The following is a 22,212-nucleotide window of genomic DNA, read 5'->3' on the forward strand; positions in this document are numbered from 1 at the left end:
GACATAGAGGCGACAATTTGGAGTAATGCAGAATGATGTGGAGATGCTTTAAGATTAAATAAGAGCTATATAAAGGCTTGTCAGAATGAATTCTAATGTGCCTGAGACACTTTGCATACTCTTAAATATGCAAAATGTCTCTTGGCACCCTAGAATTCATTCTGACAAGCCTTTATATAGCTCTTCTTTAACCTCCCACTTTATTTTTAGGGAACAGGTTCTCAGATACTCTTTGAATGCAAGCAACAAAGGGCAGTGTTTACTGATTTGGTTCTGTGGTGGGGGAGGGAGCGTGAAAAAAGAAAACACCGTACAAAGGAGCAATCAAAAGTGGAAGCATGTTTAATATTGCTCTACCGTCATCCTGAAAGGCATAATAATTTGAGTTACACATCTGAACTGATTGGAGTTACAGAATCATATCTCCCTTTTGCATTTAACAATATATACAATATAAAATAAATACATTTACACAAATGGACATTTGCTGGAGCACACAGTATGGTACACATCACAAAAATATACAATTGATTGCTTTACAGATGTGAAGCCCATCTACAGCTATAGACAAGGTTTTATTATTATTATTCTTTTTACTACTGTCTATAATGCAACTCCTGGATTATTATAAGCAGTTAAAATTTTTTTTTGTCCTTTTACGATCTTTGCACATAAGACTGCCATAAAATGTTTTCCTAGGCAGGTAAACAGAGACGCTTAAATAATTAAAATACAATCACCAACACTCATTTTCTCTTCTATAAGAAAAATAGCAGTTTTAAATTTTTTATATCTTTTATGTTATCATTTAAATGCAAAATAGTGGAATAAATACAACAATCTGATCTGATTGAAACACAAGTGTAACTACAGGTAGTCACACAATCATATTGCTTTAAATAAGAACAAACCTAAAAGAAGCAAAATTACAATTAAAATCATACGGCTAAAACATACACCTTGATAACTTTCCAATACTTCACATTAAGTAAATGGTCTTGCTTGAAACTTGAAAAAAACTTACCTCAAGCGAGGTTTAAGATGAAGCATTTACCCTAAAGCCCGTGCAGTTCTTTTAGATCTAAAGTTTAGTTGTGTTTCCTATTTGTGAGATACTTGTTCTCTTGCAATGCTGAGAGTCAATTAAACTGAAAACTAAAAACTGTTCTTCGTTCTTTTTACATCTCCCCATCTTGCGTTTTCAGTTGGTTGGCCTTTACTCCTTAAGCCCAAGTACTTTAATGTGATACAGTGAAAACAATGTATATATTGTATATATTTTATTTATATATATAATGTGGTTGAATAGTAGTAACTTAAACCCTGCACAAACTGTCTGGAAAATAATCTTTTTTAAACACTTACATATATAAATAATCTTAGAGAATCAGCACCTTTTTTTTTTTCCCAGGAGTTGTATTTTCTGTTGTTATTTTTCAAGGGATGTGCCAATTTCTGAACTCCTATCACAGCTATAAATTTCAAGTTATTGACCATCTGAATGAATTGCTAATGATGATTTATCTAGAATCACACTACAGTCACTTCTCTACTGAGAAACCACAATCTACAATTATAGTCCCATATAGCTAATGATAGATACACAGTATTCCTAGCACTAGGCTGATGAAACATCAACCCAAGGTATTTTGTTTAAAGCACACAAAGTAGCAATAGTTTTGGAAACGTGTCCGCACCAAAATGTTTCGCAACAACACAGAGCGAGTTTATAACAACATCTGAGAGATGAGTGAGTGAAAGCCATATATACAGCATTTAAAAATTAGACTTATCTATATTCTTGAAATATTCAAAGTTTTATTTCTAAGCTATACACTGGTATTCTATAATAAACCATTAGAGAAATTATTCCTTGTTTTGAAAATATCATTATGATTTTGATGTGTATCTGTTCATAATGAATACTTGTTTGGAGTTTCAATCTCTTAATTATTATTAGGAAGAACCTTATTAATGGTAAGGAATAGAATATACTACTGTAGTCTCCTGAGGAATTGTACATCCAATATTGTCTCTAATTCTACCCTGTGTCTAAAAGCACACACCACAAGAATCCAAACACCACACGAACAACAAGACAACAGTCTTTGAATGCAACATAAAATTCAGGAAAGCACAGCAAACATGAAACATTGAAAAGCTGAACTACATTTCTTTTGTTTGTTAGGATTACAATTTTAATTACATCTGTGTACATAGAATAAGACTGTTCACATAATACAGGGAGCAGCTACTAACACTGGTCCATTGGTATAGCATTTAATGGAGGTTACTGTTTATTGGTTATTCAGCGATTGTAGATTTGGGGGGTATCTAATTGATTTCTTCATTAGATTACACCTCTTAACAGTCTGGGACCTGACTGACTTTCTTGCTGTGACAATACTGGTTGAAAAGCACATGGATTGGCTTAGCTCTTGGTTAAAAACTGCAGATTAATTTAAACAAACATTCCTAAATGAATCAACCCATAGAGATTAGGTTTTAGAATTTGGTCAGGCGTCTGCTTTGATGATTTTTTCTTTTTTTCAAATTCTGGCATTTGCCTTATTGCCTCTTAGGTGAATACTGGCTCACAGCTCCTTCTGAGAAAAGGTCTGTAACTTGGCAAACAGGCAGCATCTCATTCCTAACCACCGTGGCAGCTAGAAATCCTACGGCAACTGGACCTCCCAGGTAGAGAGGGGCGCTCCTGATCATTCTACGGATCTGTGTTCCACGTGTGGTGCTTACATACGTGACCACTCGGAGTCACTGCAGGTGTAATCTAATCCTCTGTGTCAGTGAACATTTAGGTAAACTGGAGCTCATGTTAAGAAATTGATGTTTGGGACCAGACTGGCACACAACATAAATTGCATCCGTGATAATATGCACCTTCCCTTCAACTATTGCTTGAGTAAGTTAAATTCCCATATTAATAAATGGCTGAAAAGTGGTAAAGCTGGTACAAAAAAATCTCCATTTGTAAGAAGAAATGAAACATTTTTTAAAAATCTTCCTTCAGGATTCATTTGTCCTTCATTATTGTTCATAATTGTTCAAAGCCAGCACAAAATTGCAGTATTCTTATTTCTCTTTAGTATTGCATGAATGAATAAAGCTTAAACTATTCCCTGAAAAAGTTACATAGTCGCTAAACTAACAAATACCTGGAAGACTTGAAAAAACAATTAAGGAATCAAATGGCTGTAACTGATCTAGATGGAAAAGCAATGATAAGAGGCAGCCGATGCAACGTTGCTTAAGTCGTCTAATTAGAGGCTGCTCCAGTGGAATCTAATACTGCACTCAGTCAATTTGTGTATGTTGCACTGTACTCTTAGGTGCCATGGTTCTCTCTCTTTGATTCCTTAGTCATTGGGGATGTTATGGTTCACAAGAAGTTCACTGGTATCCATATTATGGATCTCCATCCTTTGGCAGGGCTGGCTTCCATCACTCTCCAATTAGAGACTTCTTTTAAAAGTTCAGCAGCAGAAGGAAAGGAAGGAAGGAAAGAAGAAAGGAAGGAAGGAAGAAGGGAGGGAGGGAGGGAAAGGAAAAGAAAGGAAAGGCAGCAACATTTTCTTATAACCAGAGCTATTAAAATTTAAAAGAAAGGGGAAGAATGAGAAAAGAGGGAGCAAAGTAGAAGAAAGGAAGGAGGGTGGGAGGGAAGGAAGGAAGGAAGGAAAGGAGAGAGTGGGGAACCAGCGATGAAGGAAGCAAGAAACGAAAGAGAAAGAGAATAGGGCGGGAGAAAAAAAAAATAAAGAGCAAAAGAAACGGAGAAGAGATGAGATTAAGGTAGAAAAAAACTCATCAGGAGGATACAGAGGAATCTGAAAGCTGCTTCATAGTCTTGCTGCGAAATGATCAGTGCAGTCTTACTTGATTTTTGATGTTGTTAACTAAACTCTAAGTTTTTTTGACATCACTCTTGGGTTTATTTTTCCCTTTTTCGGCGTGCAGGATAGGATGCCCGGGGAAGCTTTTAGTCAGACCTTGGCCTCCAGCATTTCCAAAAAAAGTTTGTGCATGGGGACTTTGCCTTCCAGTTTGATGTTGTAGAAATGCTGCACGGCCTTGGTAGAGGTCTGCCTCAGGAGCGGCAGCGTCATCAGCATCTTGCCGGCCCTGCGAGGGTCTTCCATGTGCTGGCCGGCCTCATAATCCTGCAAGGCCTCGTGTAAGACATCCTGAAGCTTCTGAACGGCTTCGACGTCTTCTATGTGCATGGAGTCTGTACAAGGCCAGAAAGATAAACAACATTAACAATAATAAAAAATACGTTGATTCGAGTTATGAAACTTAAACCTTATTACTGAACTTCTCTACACTGTGATTTGTTCAGAGACTCTCACATTGCCAAAATCTCCATTTTATTTTTCTAAATTTCACTGCAGTAGATAATTTACAATACTGGCTTAGAACATGGGAATTACTACAAAAAGCCTTTATTTCAAACATGTGGGTTTCTTTCCTCCTGAGACTGAGCAAGTGAACACTTTAACAGATAACAGTCTTGGCTGTTTTATTCATTACCTCATTCGTGTATTTATTCATTCATTCAATTATAAAAGGCCATCTATCAAAAAATTATTCTATGTAACGTTGTATAAAATTCAGACCTTGTGCTCAAAAAGCCCGTATGTCCCAAAAGGGGAAAAAAAAAGTTGATAACCAAAATTTTAAGAACTCCATGTAAACACACCGAATCTAACACTATGCTCAGTGGTAGACTGTACAGATATCACAATACATTGCTCATCTTTTTAGAATTTTTAGTGTACTCTTAACAGTTCATTAAAACATCCTGACATAGCCTGCTTCTCTGCAGACTTTAGATTAATGAATTCTGAAATACTTTTCACATTTGTGAAGGTGAACTTTGCCCTTAAGTGACTAATTTAAAAATCTAATTCAGTCAAGCAAGGAAAGGGTTAACAGGGTTGCCACAATTATTCTTGCGAGAAATGTGAGATGTGGGGAAAAAATAAAAGTTACAGTTCTAGCTCTAAAACAGACACTTAATTATATACAAGTTTGAATCATTTAGCACGTTTTATTGATTCTGATGACAGTTTATCTGTTAATTATACATAACAGCGTCTTTGGGGGATTCTTCATGTTTAATAATTCTAGTTCTCTGAGAATGCAGAGCTCTGAGATATATGTACCTAGCCTAATCTTTCATATCATTCAAATATCAGATCACATGCCCCAAAAGAGAGAGGAAATGTAATTTAAAATCAAGTAGCTAAACATACGATTAAAAAAATTACGGCAAGGTACTTAAAAGATCAACGGCTAAAACCAATAAAGGTTTTTAAAACTTCTTCGTATTTTCTTTACTGCTTTTTTTTTTTTTAACATGGTCATTTTAAAATCGTTTCATCATATCATTGGCGAATTGACCACCATTTACATGAGGTGGTTAATAACACATTTCTTTAAAAGAGTTTTGAATATTCTGGAATATAGTTGCTTATAAGGGTTTACTGCTCAAGACTCGATTCCTGCCTGGTGGGGCCAAAAGAAGGAATTCTTCTGGGTGGGAAACGTTGACAGTGGTGTCCTGGAGTGGAACTCCAGACATTCTCCAACACGAACCCTGGCCTTTCCGATGGACTGCTTCTACCTAGGCTTTCCTGCAATCTGGTTCCTTTCAGCAGAGCAAATCCATCCACTTCCTGTGTGTCTTCTCTTAGAAACAAGCACACGGAATTTCCAAAGTTGTCTAAGGGGGCGGTAATGAAAGTGACAAAAAAACAGTCACGGAGGTGACAATAACATGCTCTGATATTTGTTATTTCTATGTTTGCACTTAAATACTCTCAGGGGAAAATGGTGGACATGGACACACAGTAACGGTGAGTGCTTAGATACACAGAAGATTGACCTTTGTACATAAGGGAACCGGGATGAAGTGGACTCACCCAACCTATCTGGGGACTAAACGTTAACACTCTAAGTGGAAACAGTGGGGAAGAAATGGATGAGGAAAAAAGGAACTGTAGTCTTTACAGATAAAATTAAATCAAAATAGCGGTTTTCCAAACAGATTGATTTTTTAAAAAGCAGAATAAATATACTGATTTTAAAAAGCAGAATAGGGACTTCCATGGCCATCCAGTGGTTAAGACTCTGTGCTTCCACTGCAGGAGGTACAGGTTTGATCCCTGGTCAGGGAACTAAGACCCCGCATGCTGCGCAGTGTGGCCAAAAAATTTTAAAAAAAAAGAAAAAAAAAATTTTTAAAGCAGAATAAATATAATAAATATACCATTTCTTAAGTACCTGTTTTGGGTGACGCCTCTGATAAGCACTTTATGAACATTGCCTCATTCATCTCCCAACAGCCCTGCAAGGCAGGTGGCTGCTAGGAAGTGTCAGAGTAGGCTTAAACTCTGGTGTCTTTGAATCAAAGTGTGCTGCCAGGATTTATAACACCGGACATGGCATTTCCTTTTTTTTTTTTTTTAAAGAACTGAAATCGTTCTCTTAAGCTCATCTCATTCAACTTTGCGTCTTCAGCAAGAATCTTTCCTACAACATTTCTAATAAAGACATTGCCAGTTACATGGAGAGCATTCTACTTAACAAGGAACAGAACTACTTGTTAGAAGTGTCCTCTTCATATTTTCCCAAATCTGCCTCTAACTTCCATCCTTTGGTCCTGGTTCTAACTACTGAAACAATACAGGATAACTTTCTTTCTCCGACATGGCAGGTCTTGAAATGCTTGAAGTACGGTCACCTCAGCCCCAACTCCAAGTCTTTCCTTCCCCACTGCTCTTGCCTGGCGGGAGATATATTATAGGATGTCACAGGAAATGAGGCGAGAACAAATAGCAGAGAGATATGCTCACAAACAGCAATTAAGACTTCAAACTATTCTTTAAAGGCGGTGATTTAGCTTGAGAGATTTAAAAATGATTTAATCAAATTACTATGACAATTTAACTTCCCATTTATAGAAAAGATTCTAACTCATTTCAGCTTTACCCATTCTCGGAGCTGCTAATACTTTAAATGCAAACTCACTAAATCTGAACTATTTAATTAGACCATGATTCAGCTGGCAGACTGCTGAAGAAAATATTAATCTCCATTAAGGATCCCAGTTCAAGTTCTGGCTCTGTGGCTTTAATCTCTGTTTTGTTCTTCAGGCTAAATTTATACATTTATGCAAAGCTCAGTAGAACTGGCATTACTTTATATAATTATTTAACTCTAGTTGTTGGTACTGGGTTTTGGGGGTTTTTTTAACTTTATGTTTTAAAGGAAATTTTCCCATTATTTGTGCTAATGGGAACCAGCTAAACTTAATAATGGAAATCACAGGTTTATGAACTAACCAGACAGTACAAAGCTGAACATTAAAAACACCAAGTGAATTGTTAAGAAAAAAAAAAAAAACCTAGGATTTCTGGGTCCAAGCCCAGACCTATTAAATCAGAAAATTGGATTGGATGCAGGACATCTGTATTTTTTTAAATCTAGGTGATCCTATGGTCAAGCCAGGGTTGAGAATCACTAAACTAGACAATAAGACAAACAAATGCTATTCTAAAATGATCAAGATTCCAAAAGATTACCAAAGTTCCAATGATACGTATAGCGTCACACATATATTAAGTTTCAACATCTAATAATAAAATAGAACCCTTTTGTTCAATTCCAATATTTTCCTCCATGAAGTACGACCCTAAAGGGACATGTCTAGCTCAGATCACTTACTCTGGGAAGACAGCTAAATATCCTTATACCAATAGCCACAAAATTCAGTGACACTTAGAGCCGTTGCAAAAGAAGATTTTGTTTGTACTTCTTACCTGGAATAAGGCACTGCCCTTCTCTATGGTAAAATTATCCATTACTGTGGCAATAAAGCTACTCCAGAATGCCCACGCTCTGTTTAGGAACTGTCTTCAGGACTTGTAGCTCATTCTTGGCACTATTTTCTCAATGATGCCAAATCTTATTTTGAGGACGGAATTGAATATTAGACATAAATAAAGCATATACAGAGTCAAATCTGGTACATATTATAAACCAACACTCAGAGTAACCTTTTCTGTGGGACACAGATGTTGATTTTCTTTAGTGTTAGTAAGCTGCCTACATGAAGAGGGGCAGTAACGATACAGACGACGTGACTCTAATCACCAAAGGACTGAAACATAATATGATGAAAAAGACAGAGAAGTGAGCAAAAGTCTATTTTCTAAAAGATAATTTGCGTCTCCACATTTTTATATACAATTATAAGGAGTCTAAAACAATGATCTTCTCAGTTACAATCAGATGAGATACCGAAGAACCCTGGTTGATTGTCAAGGCACAATGGCTTTTGATTAACATAGATAGTCAAACTTAACGTTTTCAAAAAGGTGCCAATCATAAAGTTTTGATTAAAAATCAGTAAACTGTATTCCAGGAGGATGGCAGTGGTGACAGCAAAAACTTTTAATCTCTCCAAATCTGCACATAAAAGAACAGAGCTGGCTTCCCTGGTGGCGCAGTGGTTGAGAGTCCGCCTGCCGATGCAGGGGACACGAGTTCGTGCCCTGGTCCGGGAAGATCCCACATGCCGCGGAGCGGCTGGTCCCGTGAGCCATGGCCGCTGGGCCTGAGCGTCCGGAGCCTGTGCTCCGCAATGGGAGAGGCCACAGCAGTGAGAGGCCCGCGTACCGCAAAAAAAAAAAAAAAAAGAGCAACTAGATGGCAAAATTAAAAATCCATAGAAAACACTTACCAAAAAACTAAGTAACAAGATATCCCCAAAAGACACACACACACACACAATCAGGATTATAGTGTGTGTGTCTGCGTTCCTAGCTCTGTTCCACTGAAGGGGTTCAGGAAGCACGGCCACCCAGGTATGCAGTATTCGGTACCAGTAGCACCCAAGTTGTAATCAGATTCCAGGCCCCAATCAGGAAATATTTAGGATGAATATGAACACCTTGTCAGAATAAATAGGAAGGGGAGTATGTACAACTATTAAGTCATTCAAAAAGATTCCACACGCTGACTTGAAGAGGTTCCCGCTGACTCAAATGGGACAATTTAAACTTTAAAAAGAATTACAATTGACTGAAATCTATTGATTATGTTTAAATACATGTGTTTATAATGACATTAAAAAAAGATAAGGTGCTGATTCCTTATCTTGAAAACTGGTGAATAAACAGAAATAATCAAGCATTTATCCCACATTTCCCATTCAGTCTGTATCACTGGTAACCAAATAAGAGAGGAGAGAAAGCATCTCTGTGTATAAGTATCCCAACTACTGAATGAAAAAAGAAAGGTTAAAATTACAAATCACCACGGATTTAAGGAATGAGTACCAATGGCTGCTAACATCACAAAAAGTGAGACAACCAGACATTACATGTCTCCCAAAGAACGGCACCCCACCTGTAGGTCTAGAAACTGAATCTGATTAAGCCCTTTGGATCCAGTTGCTGGTTTGCAGAAGACGCAAAGGGCAGAGAAACATGATGAGCTGCCCCTAGAGGATATAAACTGCAAAGTCCAGACTCTGGGGAACTGTGCAGGGCAAATGCCCTGGCTTTTGCAATAGATAAACTATAAGAACACAAAATCTTAAAGAGGAACTTATAGAATAAAGGAGACTTTAAAAGTCCATAAGGAGAAAACAATGTTTTTTAAAGGGCAAGATGAAACTATCGTGTCTGGGGATACACACTTAGTAACAAAACCACTATAAAACATACAGAAGTGACGACTATAAAAGTCAGGACAGGATAGGGGTTACTTTTGTGAGAAGGGAAGGGAGAGCGACTGGGACAGATGCAAAGTTATATTTCTTGACCTTGCTTATATATTCATTGTGGTAGGCAGCAAAACGGTCCCAAAGATATCTGGGTAGTCCAACCCCGCAACCTAAATGTTACCTCGTGTGGCAAAACGGACTTTGCAGCTGTGATTTAGGATCTTGATATGGGAACAGTATCCTAGATTATCCAGGTGGGCCTTCAGTGAAATCAAAAGTGTCCTTATAAGAGGGAGGAAAAGGAAAAAGAAGGCAGTGTCGCCAGTGAAGCAAAATGGTACAGGCCTGGCTCTGAAGATGCAGGAAGGTGCCATGTGCCAAGGGATGCAAGGAACACCACAGTAGAAGCTGGAAAAGGCCAGGTATCAGATTCTCCCCTAGAGCCTCCAGAGGGAGAGTGGCCCTGTCCACACCTTGTCAATAACCTGGTGAAACTGATCATGGACCACTGACCTCCTGAACTGTAGGAGAATAAATAAGCGTGGTTTAGAGCCACCAAGATGTGGTGATCTGTTAGAGGAACTAATACACTTATTAAGGCACACATTTCGTTTTGTATGTGTGTGCGTTTTAATCTGTGTTTTTATTAAAATGGGGAGAGAGCTAGAGAGAGAGGTAGTGAGAAACTTGATGAAAAGGTCCCTGCTAGAAAGTAGTGAGTTGAGCAGAATTCCTATCAAGACTACAGAAACACTTGTCAGAAACACCAAGGAAGCCGTTCATATATCAAGCAGGGTGTTGGATCATAAAACCTTTTAGGCCTTTTCTAACCCAGTGAAGTTATAATTCTAATATTGGAAATAGACATAATAATTCTGATTTTGTGCCTAACCATGGTGAGAAAAACAGGACTTCTGATGTTACAGCTTTCCATTGAGACACACTTTTTTTTTTTTTTTTTTTGGAGGACTGTTTTCCTCCTTTCTTGCTGGGGCTATCAAGTCTGCTTTCTCTTACATTTATATCAATCACACAAATCACTCTCCTACTGTATTTATATAAAATGGTGAATCACAGAAAACTCTCGTGGCCCATAGTTTCTTTCCTCCAGGCTTCCCTCTCGAATCCCAAATTATTGTTGTTTGTTCTGCTGACGTCACATAATTTCCCTGCTAGGTCTTTTCTATTACGCTGCAAGTACTCAAGGCCTTCCCTCTCCCTTCAGTATCTTACACTTTTCTAGAACTTTCTAACTCCTGTTACTAGAAGTGATAAAGACAATGACACCCAAGAAGTGAATCTTGATACCAGCTTGGGTGGTAAATATTTCAACCTTTCACAACATCCTAAATGCTCTGCACTATGCCAATGACCTTTTATAACAGATTGCTCATTATCTTAAGACCTATACATGAAATGGTGCTATATTATGTCAACTCCTAGAAGTAAAGCAACTATAGAGGATTTTATGTGCTTATAATGCAGGATGGAAGCACAGAGATACTTGTAGCAAATATTTCCCATGTTATATAAAGGCACAGTGATCACTGAGCATGCTAAGAAACGTTCAGGAACCAGCCTTATTTTCTACATAAAGTTTTGAAATATGACGGTGTGCATGAAATGCAAGGATTGCATTAAATTAAAAAACAATCCACTTCCCAGATATATCATCTAAAATAAAATTAAAATAATTCAAGCAGTGATGACTGATTTGAGCAAAAACCAAAGAGAAGCAGACTAGGAGATGGAAAGGCATAATTCTGATTTCTTATTTATCTTATAGAATAAGATACTGGTTTGGGTAAAAGTTAAAAATAAATTTCTACCTGCCACAAAGGACCTAACCATTTCTTAAAAACTGTTATAATATGGTAAACATTTTGTTTTCGATTCTTTTTGTCACTTTCCTGAGTGGTTTTATATCACTATAGCTCCACGAAGACAGCAAGATAAAGGAACTGGGGACAAAATTCTAAACTAAACTTAAAATACTAATTTAGGGTGGCAGATGTGAAATTGCACTGGCTAACATCTTATTCATTGACCCTTTTAAAGACATGGCATACACGTTATTTGTGAAATAGAAATATTAATAGCTTATTGATAGCAAGGGACTGAGGGTCCAACCCTCTGTCTCAAAGCAGCCACACATCTTTATCAGCTCACTTCCATTACCTGTAAAATGATACTGGATATGTCTACCCAAACAGTCACGCTGTGGAAATCAAAAGAGATTGCCCAGCAGAGGCTAAAAACTAAAACAGAAATGTCTACAGAAAGATTCTAAAAAAGGATAATCTCTTGACTAATAGCTAGAACTATCTCCTGAGTATCAAATCAGCAAACTCCAAATTTCAGTAAAATTGTTTGAGGGCCCAGTAGATACTAAAGAACTGAAGAGGTGTTTTTACTTTTATACTAGTTGTTTAGATCCGTGAAGATGTTAGTATTTCTATATTACCAATTTAGCACAAACACACACACCACACACAAAATATACGACCAAGCCACACGCAAACTATAAGACCAAACTCAACACCCTCTCTTAAAAGTAACTGAGATTAAAATTTTAGGCCAGTTAGGAGATGTTAGATGCTATTCAATTCATCTGCCTCATTTTACAGAGAAGAAAAGAGTTACGTGGATAAACCATGCATTCTCAAAGGAGGTGACATTTGGAATTGGAGAGTAGAAAAAACCCTCTCTTTTTAGGTAAAATTCACATATACGCAGTACATAAACAGATGCATTGTACATCTGTGATATTAATACTTCATTGGGGACCTATTAGGAAAAACGTATCGAAAAAGCCTACCCTAAGAGGAGAGAGAATGAAATAAGATTGAGGAACACTAGTCCAAACTTGTATGAGGGTCCAAATATGCTGATTAAATATGGCCCCCATTCCACTCCCCGACAGAAATCATAGACTTTTTAATCCCTTGAAATTACACCACATTCTGCACATATGCCATTTGTCCTTGAGAACAAAATACTGTCATGAGATGAGCATAATGACTGATGATTTGAAATTGATGACCAAAATATTATTTGCAGCTTTATATCAATAGATGCTATTACTCCAGAGGTACTATGCAGAAGTAAAAAGAAAACTCAACTTAAATATGTAGATTCTATCTATTCTCACATGGGCTGGGCTCACAGGGCTCTAGGTTGGGGGTGGGTCTGGGGTGGCAGCAGTCGGGTTGTGAGGGGCAGCTATGGAGTTGAAGGTCTTGTGACTTAAGCCAAAGAGAATGATCGGACTAAAAGCAATTCTTAATCTTAAACTGCTTTTCATCTTCCACTATGTAAAGGTGAGTATATTACCTTGGGGCCAGTGATAATAGTTTCAAACAAATTTTAGACATAAGAATCAATAGAACCAATTGAGAGAACAGAACCACGTGCTATAATCTTACCCAAAATGCTGGCAGTAATATTTCACTATATTTTCCCATAAAGACATAAAATTAATTCTAGAATCATAGAATTCCCCACATGGAAAGAATTCTAGAGATTAGTCTAAACCTCTTGGTGTACGTGTGGGAAAGCCGGGGCCTTACAATGACAATGTTAAAATTGTGACCTAGATTTTCCTCTTTAAATTCAGTCCCACAGAGATGTATCGGGGATGCAGTATTTCTCAAAAGGCTGTTGGCACTCCAAAATAGAGAATGTGTAGTTTAAGTGAGTCAGTTAGTTTCTTACCTTCAAAAATCAGTGGAACAATTATTTAGGGTTTTCAAAGATCTGAATGTGATAATTACAGTATTAGCTCATGATATATTGTTTTTTTTGGCTATATACCTGAAGATAGGGAATACACTTCCAATGGCTTTCTGGTGTTACAGATATTCCTGAATTCATATGTGACAGAAGCATAGCTACAAAAAATATGACAGCCATTATCGGGAAGCCAATTCCCTGTTTCCCAAGCATAAGCACAACATTTATAATTATTGAATAAAGACAGATGTTTAAAATAAGCTGAAATTTAGATTAATGAGACAATGGTTGTTTACACCTACAGCCATACGGGGAACGCTGAGGTACTTATATAAATCACACTAAAGTAGGTTTAAAGTCTCTTATGTTAATCTAAAATTTCTAAATACTGAAAGAAAATCTACAAGCTTTTTGGTATGTTTACGAAAAGCATTAAAATATTTTCATATTGCTGTGTTTGAGCAGCTTAAGAAACACAGGTTCCCGGCAAGACTGAATCTGCAACTTTATTGCTGTCCTCCAAATAATGGTAAAAAAATGGAATAAAATAGCATCATATTGACAGTCTCAAACAAAATGCCTTTCTGAGTGGTTTATCCCAAGGTAAAATGGTGGGGCTTGCAGGCTGGCTGGATGAGAGAAAGGCCATATTTATACAGCACAGGACAGGTGGCACAATTTAGACATTAAAATAGTCCCTATAGGACTTCGTCGTTACTCCTTTATTATGGACTCTGATTCAATTAATTTTCCTTGGTATTGAGACGCTGAAAAAATGTTAGAATTACTTACAGGAGAATTTTGTGAGGTGGAGAAATTTTTAAGAAGAAAAAATGCTACAGAATACTATGCTAGAAAAAAGAGAGGGTTTGTTTGACTATTTCTGGCTGTTAATACAAGAAAAATAAACTGACTAGTTCTATAAACTTTTTAATCACCCGTCATTGCTTGAAAGTAGGTCACCTCCTCTGCCTCACAGCAGAGAATGTGGAATACAAATATCTCTATATAAAAACATTAATGGTTATACTTCTGAACAGCAGCAACAGAAATGCTGCTACTAATTAATTCGGGTAAACTAAATAATAATCTATAGCCATAAAGGATACATCTAACATCCAGAAGTATAGAATTTTAGCAATTTTGATGATAAAGCTTTAGCATTGCTCAGCATTCATGATTAATTAATAATTCACGAAAAGCAATTTGAGACACGAAAGATATAAAACACACTGGCTTCATTTTAAAAACAATTAACCAAGTAAATGTTTTACACTAGAATCACTATATGGTTTCCAAATAAAATTTCTTCCCAAACCATCACTGCAAAATCTTTCATCTAATTATGAGAGGTGCTCTAATGGGAAGTCCACGCAAGCTAATAAATTCTCAGAAAATTTCTATCCCATCTCCCACTTTGGTTTTCCAGAGAGCAGGGCACGGGGTTCCTCAGGGTTTGTGACAACGATGCCATTTGTCACACAGAATCATGTTTTACAGTTTCACAGGGGAGTAAGCGAGAAGTGAATGGTGTTATAAGGAAGAGGGGCACGTTCGCCATTAAAAGTGTGAAATGCTAAATGCCATCATGAAGACAAACAGGAAAGTACAACTTCATTGTTGAAAACAATCCCCCTCCTATCAGTCCAAGGATTCATGCGTCAATATTGTAGATGAACTGTTAATTACAAAATCAATTAAAAATTATTTCTAAAAACAGTCACGCGTCCCTGGCTCTCATGGGGGCAATTTGGGCAGAAGGTCTCATCTCACTAGGACCACGCCAAATCACAAAGTCGTCATCCACAAGTAAGCAAAAGCAATCTGGTTTTTCATTTTTCAGCGCGGCTGAGCCCAGTCTGAGATTGATCGTCACATATGGCCCCAGAAAACAAACTGTCAATACCTTGAATGCTGCAGAATTTGAACAAATAGCCGTCCGCCCATTCAAGCCACTCATTGCATCCCATTTAACAGATTTTATTGACAGTTTCCTTCTTGTAATTAAAGGGAAAACTACTGGCCGGCAACCAAGATAAAGTTCAAAGATAGGGTCAAAACAAAAGCAGATGGAGGGGCACGGTGTGACTGTCAATGGTACATAGCATCAGAGCGTGTTATTGACATGCAGGTATCTAAAGATCAGCTCGTCATTAAGGAGGGATCTATCCTGGACTTTATGCAAATGCTAAGAGAGACTTAAGACCACAATCAAGCATCAGGAGAGGCACAAAGGGAAAAACAACAAAGCACCAACGATTTTTACTTATCAGAGGTTGCTCCCTATTTTAGTACGTTTCAGTTCTCATGTAAAGACCAATTTATTCTCATAATTCTTAACCCTTACTGCATAGGTAATACCCTTGAGGGAAATACTCCTTCAGCAGAACTTGACTTTTAGAGAATTCCAGAATGGAAGAAAACAGAGTATGCTCTGATAACCAAAGTGAAAGGCAACACTGCATGTATTATTCCAATTACAAAATTTGCATTTTGGGGGAGCGGGGGAATGATTTGTATTTGTAACTCACACTTATTTTCACTTGTGCAAACAAGACACAGGAGCTGATTTGGTCCTGAGTGTCCATTTACACCACATGCACATGAGTTTTTGCTGTGCCACGGTTCATGTTAGTAAGTGAATTAGGCGGTGGAAGTGTCACAGCTTTTAATAAACAAACAAAATACAAATAATTCCCTTTAAGTTGATATTTCTTTTCTTCTAACTTTTCACTAGAAAGCTACAATGACTATAATTTTGCTGCCTCAGAATTTACAGAATTTACCCAGAATTTACAACTGGGTCTAGCAAATCCCTGAAGAAGAAAGAAGTTAAGGCAAGGGGTAAAACTGACATATTAGAAAATGCAACAACGGGCCATTGTCAATATGCCAACCTGAATTAGCAAGAGCGATTGCTTTGAGGGTGACAAATTCTTCTTTCTCCAGCTTCATGCTCTTGTATTTCTTTACCAGCTGCAGGATAGCATTATTTAGGTCAAGAAGGCCTGCTAATTTAGACTGGTCTTCATCCATTATATAATCGTCTGCATAGACAAGTTCATCCTCAAAGGAAAGCGATCGGTACACGACACCGAGGATCAAAATTTCCATCCAAGCACTCTGCAGAAGGCTCATCTGGTCCGCCAGGGACAGCGTGGAGAAGCCTGCATGGGAAGATGGGCAGATCGAGTTACTTTAAAGCCGTCATTTCATAATACAACGCTAGTTTCATACGGTAGTCGTCTTCTGCATCGGTGCTCAAAATTATGCTGAGCTTTGATTAGCCACTCTTAAAATTGCCCCTGATCATTTTGCCAATGGCAAAGTAAAAGTCACAAACCAGCTTCAACTTGTTGGCATTGTCTCAAGGTCTTATAGACACAGCTGAGAGGAATATAATAGAAAAGAAGTAGTTTTGTTTCTTTCACTTGAGAAGGAACTACTGTGTAATGTTGAAATATACTTGATTTCTAGGGGAAGTCTTCATGACTGTCTTACAGGAAGTCAAACTTTCAACTACCTCATCTCTAAAAACTACTACTGATAGACACCATGAAAGTAAAAAAACAAAAGCCCCAAATAAAGGAAAACAAACAATGTAGGCCACACAGCAGAGTGCAGTTTGGAACCGTTTCTCTGTAACGGTCACAAGCACAGTGAGTATGGAGTATCCTTACACCCAAAAGAGCCTTCTTAACTGGGTATTTTGCCCCCCTGATATCTAGCACGAATTCCTTTTTTAAATGGTGATTATTGGTATAAAAGAGGGTAGAATCTTTTGTAGCCTGGCCTCCTCACCAAATAGAGAAGCCACAATTTATTCTTGATATTAAGATCCAGTTACTAAAAAAAGTTAAATATGGAGGCAACAAGGTGTGATGGACAGAATATGAGCAGAACCTGATCCTGAACTTAAATGCTGGCTCCACTGAGCTACTGGCTGTTTCACCTCAAGCAAGACAATTTCCTTGTACCTTAATTTTTGTTTTGGGGAAATATAAAAGAAAACCCAGCAAAACACTAATATATAATATGCATTCCATAAGTGTAGCTGTATGATATATTATTTTTATCTGAAATACCTGGATGACTGCTCAATCCTTTACAAAAATCTGGTCTGCATTGATGCATAGATGTCTAAAGTCCCTTCTGAACTCAAGAAAACACAAGCAAAAAAAAAAAAAAAATTAAAAAGAAAACGTGGTTCAAGAGGGAAAGATGAAGTAGTACAATTAAACTTACTTAGGAGTAAAGATATATATTTAAATTTTAGAGGAATTAGACCCAGACTCTAAAAGGAAGTCTTAGTGGAGAAACCTGATGATCAACCACATACTTTTTCCTAAAAAAAGAAATGGTTCTTAAAACTTCACTTTCATTTCCAAGGTTATGCTCAGGAATTCCAAGGGTGACCAACCATCTCTATGGTTTTTGAGGACAATGGGACCATGATTTAAGGTCCTGCTACCAATAATTCTACAGAAGGAAGGAAATATTAATAATGCAACTTGTGATATTAGCAACTACAGCACGGTAAAGAAAAGGAAATGATTTCCTGGCCCGCTGGAGAAAACTAGTGGTTTGCCATTTGGCACCATTAACTACAAGTGTTTAATAAAATCATCAAGAGGGATTAAGTCAAGCTTTTCTTAAGGGGTTTTAGGGCCTGTGTAAAAAGCATTTCTTTCATTTTTTTATCAAGCCGCTGACATGTTACTTAACTGATCTTCTTTCAGACTGGCTATGTCTTTTTTTCCATTCTTTTTTTTTTTATCATTGCAATGTGAGGTTACATTAATAAACATCCTCTTGGCATTAGAGATGTAACAACTTTTAACAGGGATTCAAAAGAGAAGAATAATGATCTAATCTGAGTAGGTGCGGTTCCATTTGCTCTTGAGGTTGTTTTACAACAAACAAACCAAAAAACAAACAAACAATATTGCTCTTTTTTTCTCTTCCCCCATAGCAAGAAAAAGACGTCATGCAAATTCAAATATCTAAGCTAAGAAAAGGGATGGAGTAGGAATTTCTTTTGTAAATGAAGCAGACGAAAACATAATCATCTAGAAAGTTCTGAGCAGAAAGGGATGGGTATTTTCCATTTGCCTTCGTTTCCTTGTTCCTTTTCCTGCTCCCAAGCAGCAGTTTTTCTGCGGCAGCAGATGGACAGAGCGCATAGCCTGCAGCACCTTCCTGTGACAGCCCTATTCTCCCTCCCAGACACTGCTGTTAGTAAATAGATTTACACATTCTCCAATCTCCACACATCTTTCTGCCGAATAATTAAAAGCAGGATGATTAGTTTATTGAGTGGAAGGAGGAACTTTTTTATTGAGGTCCATCCACGATTTTATCAGGGCCAGCACTTTTACGGCTGTCAGGAGGATGCAGGCCTCCAATTTTTCTTATCTGCCTGATTAATACAAACGCTGTTTCAGGACGCATTAATTAACAGATACAAATCTACGTTCTCATGGAAGGATCAATACGGAGAAGAAAAGAGGCATCAATGTGAATTTAGTGCTGATGATGGAGAAGGCGCACTATCGACATTTACGCGCACGGAAACTTTAAAGTTGCACAGGGTCCCCTTTGTCCCTGTGATTTACAAATGAACAATTTTTCAGCCATAACAATGTTTCACACATTTCTTGGGGGTTTAATTAAGCAAAAACAATAACATTTCATTTTTTTAGGTTGATCCTGCAATTTGATTCTTCTAGGTGGATGGCTCTGTGTGTGTGAGAGAGAGAGAGTGTATGTAAACCAAACTTTTCCTTTCAATTCTTAATGAAATAAAAAGAAGGAAAAGGGTAAAGAAAAGGTTCTCCTTTTGGGGGGGGCATGTTGGGGAGCACATAAAGATGGATATAGCACAAAAGGTCTGTTGGATTGCCTCAAGTCTATTTCAAGCTGATTAGAGGAGGTATAATTTTTGCAAAACCATAGGGAAAAGAAGACAACCCATGCTTTACACAATATAAAAAAGTCTGGCCTTTTTTTATCTCTTCTTGGTCTAGAAATAGCTGGATCCCAACAGTTTAACCCCTTCCTCCCAAATCTCTGCAATCTAGAAACTGTCACAAAGAGCTGTCCGGCCCAAATGCCTGGATAACAGCCTTGTTAAACAGCCTTGTTATGAGCTAGCTGTGTTCACCTGAGCACTAAGGAGGCTGAATACCTAATCGAGATGATATTTTAATTCCTCAGAAAATTTCTCCCTGGCCTTGAGGAGCGCTAGTTCTATTTTACATTCATAAAGACACGTGGATAAAATGATAATTTTATCAGTCGTCCTGAGCAAAGTATAACAACCTAAGTGACCAAGATCTAGATGAAAATGTATATTTTAATAAACTGAGTCTAAGGAATTTTCTAAAAACACTACGGCTCCATTGGCACACGCATGCTTGCATCCAAATGATAATTACTTGCTTGTGCTTTTACTGGGCATTTAGTGGTGTTTTATAGCTCTTGGGCGACAAGTTCGAGGTCCTCAGCATCTATAACCTTTAGCTATCTTCGGAGAGAAACCTCCTTCCGAAGTGAAATAAAACATGCTTTGCAGTGGAGTCATTGGAACTTCATGTTTTGTACATCCCAGGATCTTAATCTTTGGTGTGTGACAGGTTATAGTTTTAAATGTTCAGCCATATTACAGCTTTTTAAAATACACTGGTATCATGGTACCTTTTTTCTTCCCCAGCTCCAGCCCATTCCATGCATGTCACTGACAACCCTGATCTCTCTTCATCTCCATCCTAGGATCAGTGCCCTTTAACGTATCTCAGGCATTCTGCAGGCAGAATGACTCGCTACCTTAACCCACAGTTAAATAGCGTGTTTATCTGCAATACAGTGTGCTCCAAATAAAGCAGATGGCACTGGGGCATAACATCATTTGGAAGGATTGGAAAGCTTCTCAAGAGGCAGGTACCCCTGAAGTAACAGGCTGGAAGAAACCATGCTTTGTGCCAACCCCCTTTCCTTCTTCTACTGGAAACTTCGGAGGTTGACAGTGGTGCTACGGCACTTGTCAACCGCTTTTATTTATTTATTTCTTCTTAGCCCAGCAAACGGATGCACTTTGCCGTCAACTTACAAAAAAGGCTAAGCATTTGAAAGTGTGAAGGGCAAAAAATATCTGACGGCTAGTCTTCAAAAATACACTTTCATTTCAGAAAGCATAAATGTTTATTTCCTGAACAGAGTGTTGACAGAAATAGGCTGCCGTGAAGGCATTTGGGTTTAACCCCTGCTAGGCATTTTCTTCTCAGCTGCTTCCTTGAAACAGAACAAGGCTTTTAAATCTTCAGGGTGTCTGTTAATATCACTTAATCATGGCATTGATTTGCCTGCCCACAGTTTTTTGAACTGTAGGGTCTCTGTTCCACCAAAAATGGACACTTTTCAGCAAATAGCATAGCATGCTAAAATTATAATTCTGTCATAATGACTCACTGAGATGACAAACGAAGTTCGCTGAGAGAAGCTGACTGAGCAACATGGCGTCAGCTAGATGCTTCTTCTCCCATATAAATAAACCTAGTGTAGACAGGAACTAGGGGAGAAGAGATAACAATAGCACGAAAATTTGGTCTTAGTTATCAATAAATGCACAGATGCATAAGCCTTGTTAGTGATAAACTTTCTCTTTTTAAGTCAGCCACTCTTCTCAATAGCAGGAGACATATCATTTGTTCTATGATTCACAAAACACACAGCTCTGGGGCTTGTAAAATATATATAAATTAAGACCTTTTTTCTCTTTTTTTTTTTTTTTTCATAGAGATGGACTTCACGGACTAGAACTCAGTAGAGGCTAGAGGCAAGCAACTACAGATGGTCCAGTGCCAAAGTGAAAGCTGGAATATCCACCTGGATCTACCGGAAGCATTTTCTTTAAACATTTTCTTTATGAAAGATGATAATAATTATCTCTATTATATTATAATATCTCTTTATTATATTAGTACCTAAGCATTAGATACAATACATACAATGCTACCCTTTGAACCTTTATCCTATTAGCCTGACCCAGATATTAATAATTGAGATTCAATAACAATTGGTTTGGGTGACATGTAAGAATAACTGACAAAAACGGGATCACTCCTTTCTTCCCAATTTGATCATTTGTTTTAACATTTGTGGATTCCGTAAGATAGCTGTTTCTTTACTTCTGTTTTCATACTCCAAGTGGGGTTCACAGAGATTTTATGGAGCCATTATTTTAAAATAGTGGCTTCATGGGACAAATGTGAAAATCTGAAAGACAGAACTCAGATTCAAAAATTACTCTATATCTATGTGGGAGAACTGATGACCATCTATATACAGTTTAGTATAAGATCTGGATAGTTGCGATAAACTGAAGAAGGAGAGAGTAGAATTGGATGGGTAGCATCCACCCGTCCAGGGCACAATTATCACTGTTCACCGAGCTTACAGCTTTGACCGGCCACTGACCACTCATGCTGATTATGTGAACAGCCAAATAAGTTTGCAAGGGCACCGAAACTGAAAACACACCCCCATACCCCCATGGCACTGATGAAATGCTTTCTTTCGTAAGAAACAATTGTTTCTTATTTCCCAGTCCAGCTTGCTAGAAACATTAAAAGTGTAACAGCAGCTAAGGAAAAATATTCCCAGGCGGCAGCATAGGAAAGCCTCAAAATGATGATAGGAATTTTTTGTTGCTTTGTTTTTGTGAGTGGGCA

The 22,212-nt window shown here is 37.7% G+C and overlaps 1 protein-coding gene across 7 annotated transcripts in view; it reads right to left on the minus strand.

The window, feature by feature from the left end:
- Window positions 1-326: 326 nt before the first annotated feature.
- The window catches only part of ESRRG (estrogen related receptor gamma), a 641,560-nt gene continuing 619,674 nt past the window's right edge, over window positions 327-22,212 (minus strand). For all 7 annotated transcript variants that reach the window (XM_082656047.1, XM_082656049.1, XM_082656048.1 and 4 more), the window contains 2 exons: window positions 16,381-16,650; window positions 327-4,246 (listed from right to left, as the gene is read on the minus strand). In XM_082656047.1, coding sequence (XP_082512173.1) covers window positions 4,002-4,246; window positions 16,381-16,650 — 515 coding nt within the window. In that variant the 3' untranslated portion in view covers window positions 327-4,001. The remainder of the gene's footprint in view (window positions 4,247-16,380; window positions 16,651-22,212) is intronic.

This window comes from Grampus griseus (genome assembly GCF_964374135.1).
Source record: "Grampus griseus genome assembly, chromosome: 1".
In the NCBI taxonomy this organism is placed as follows: Eukaryota; Metazoa; Chordata; class Mammalia; order Artiodactyla; family Delphinidae; genus Grampus; species Grampus griseus.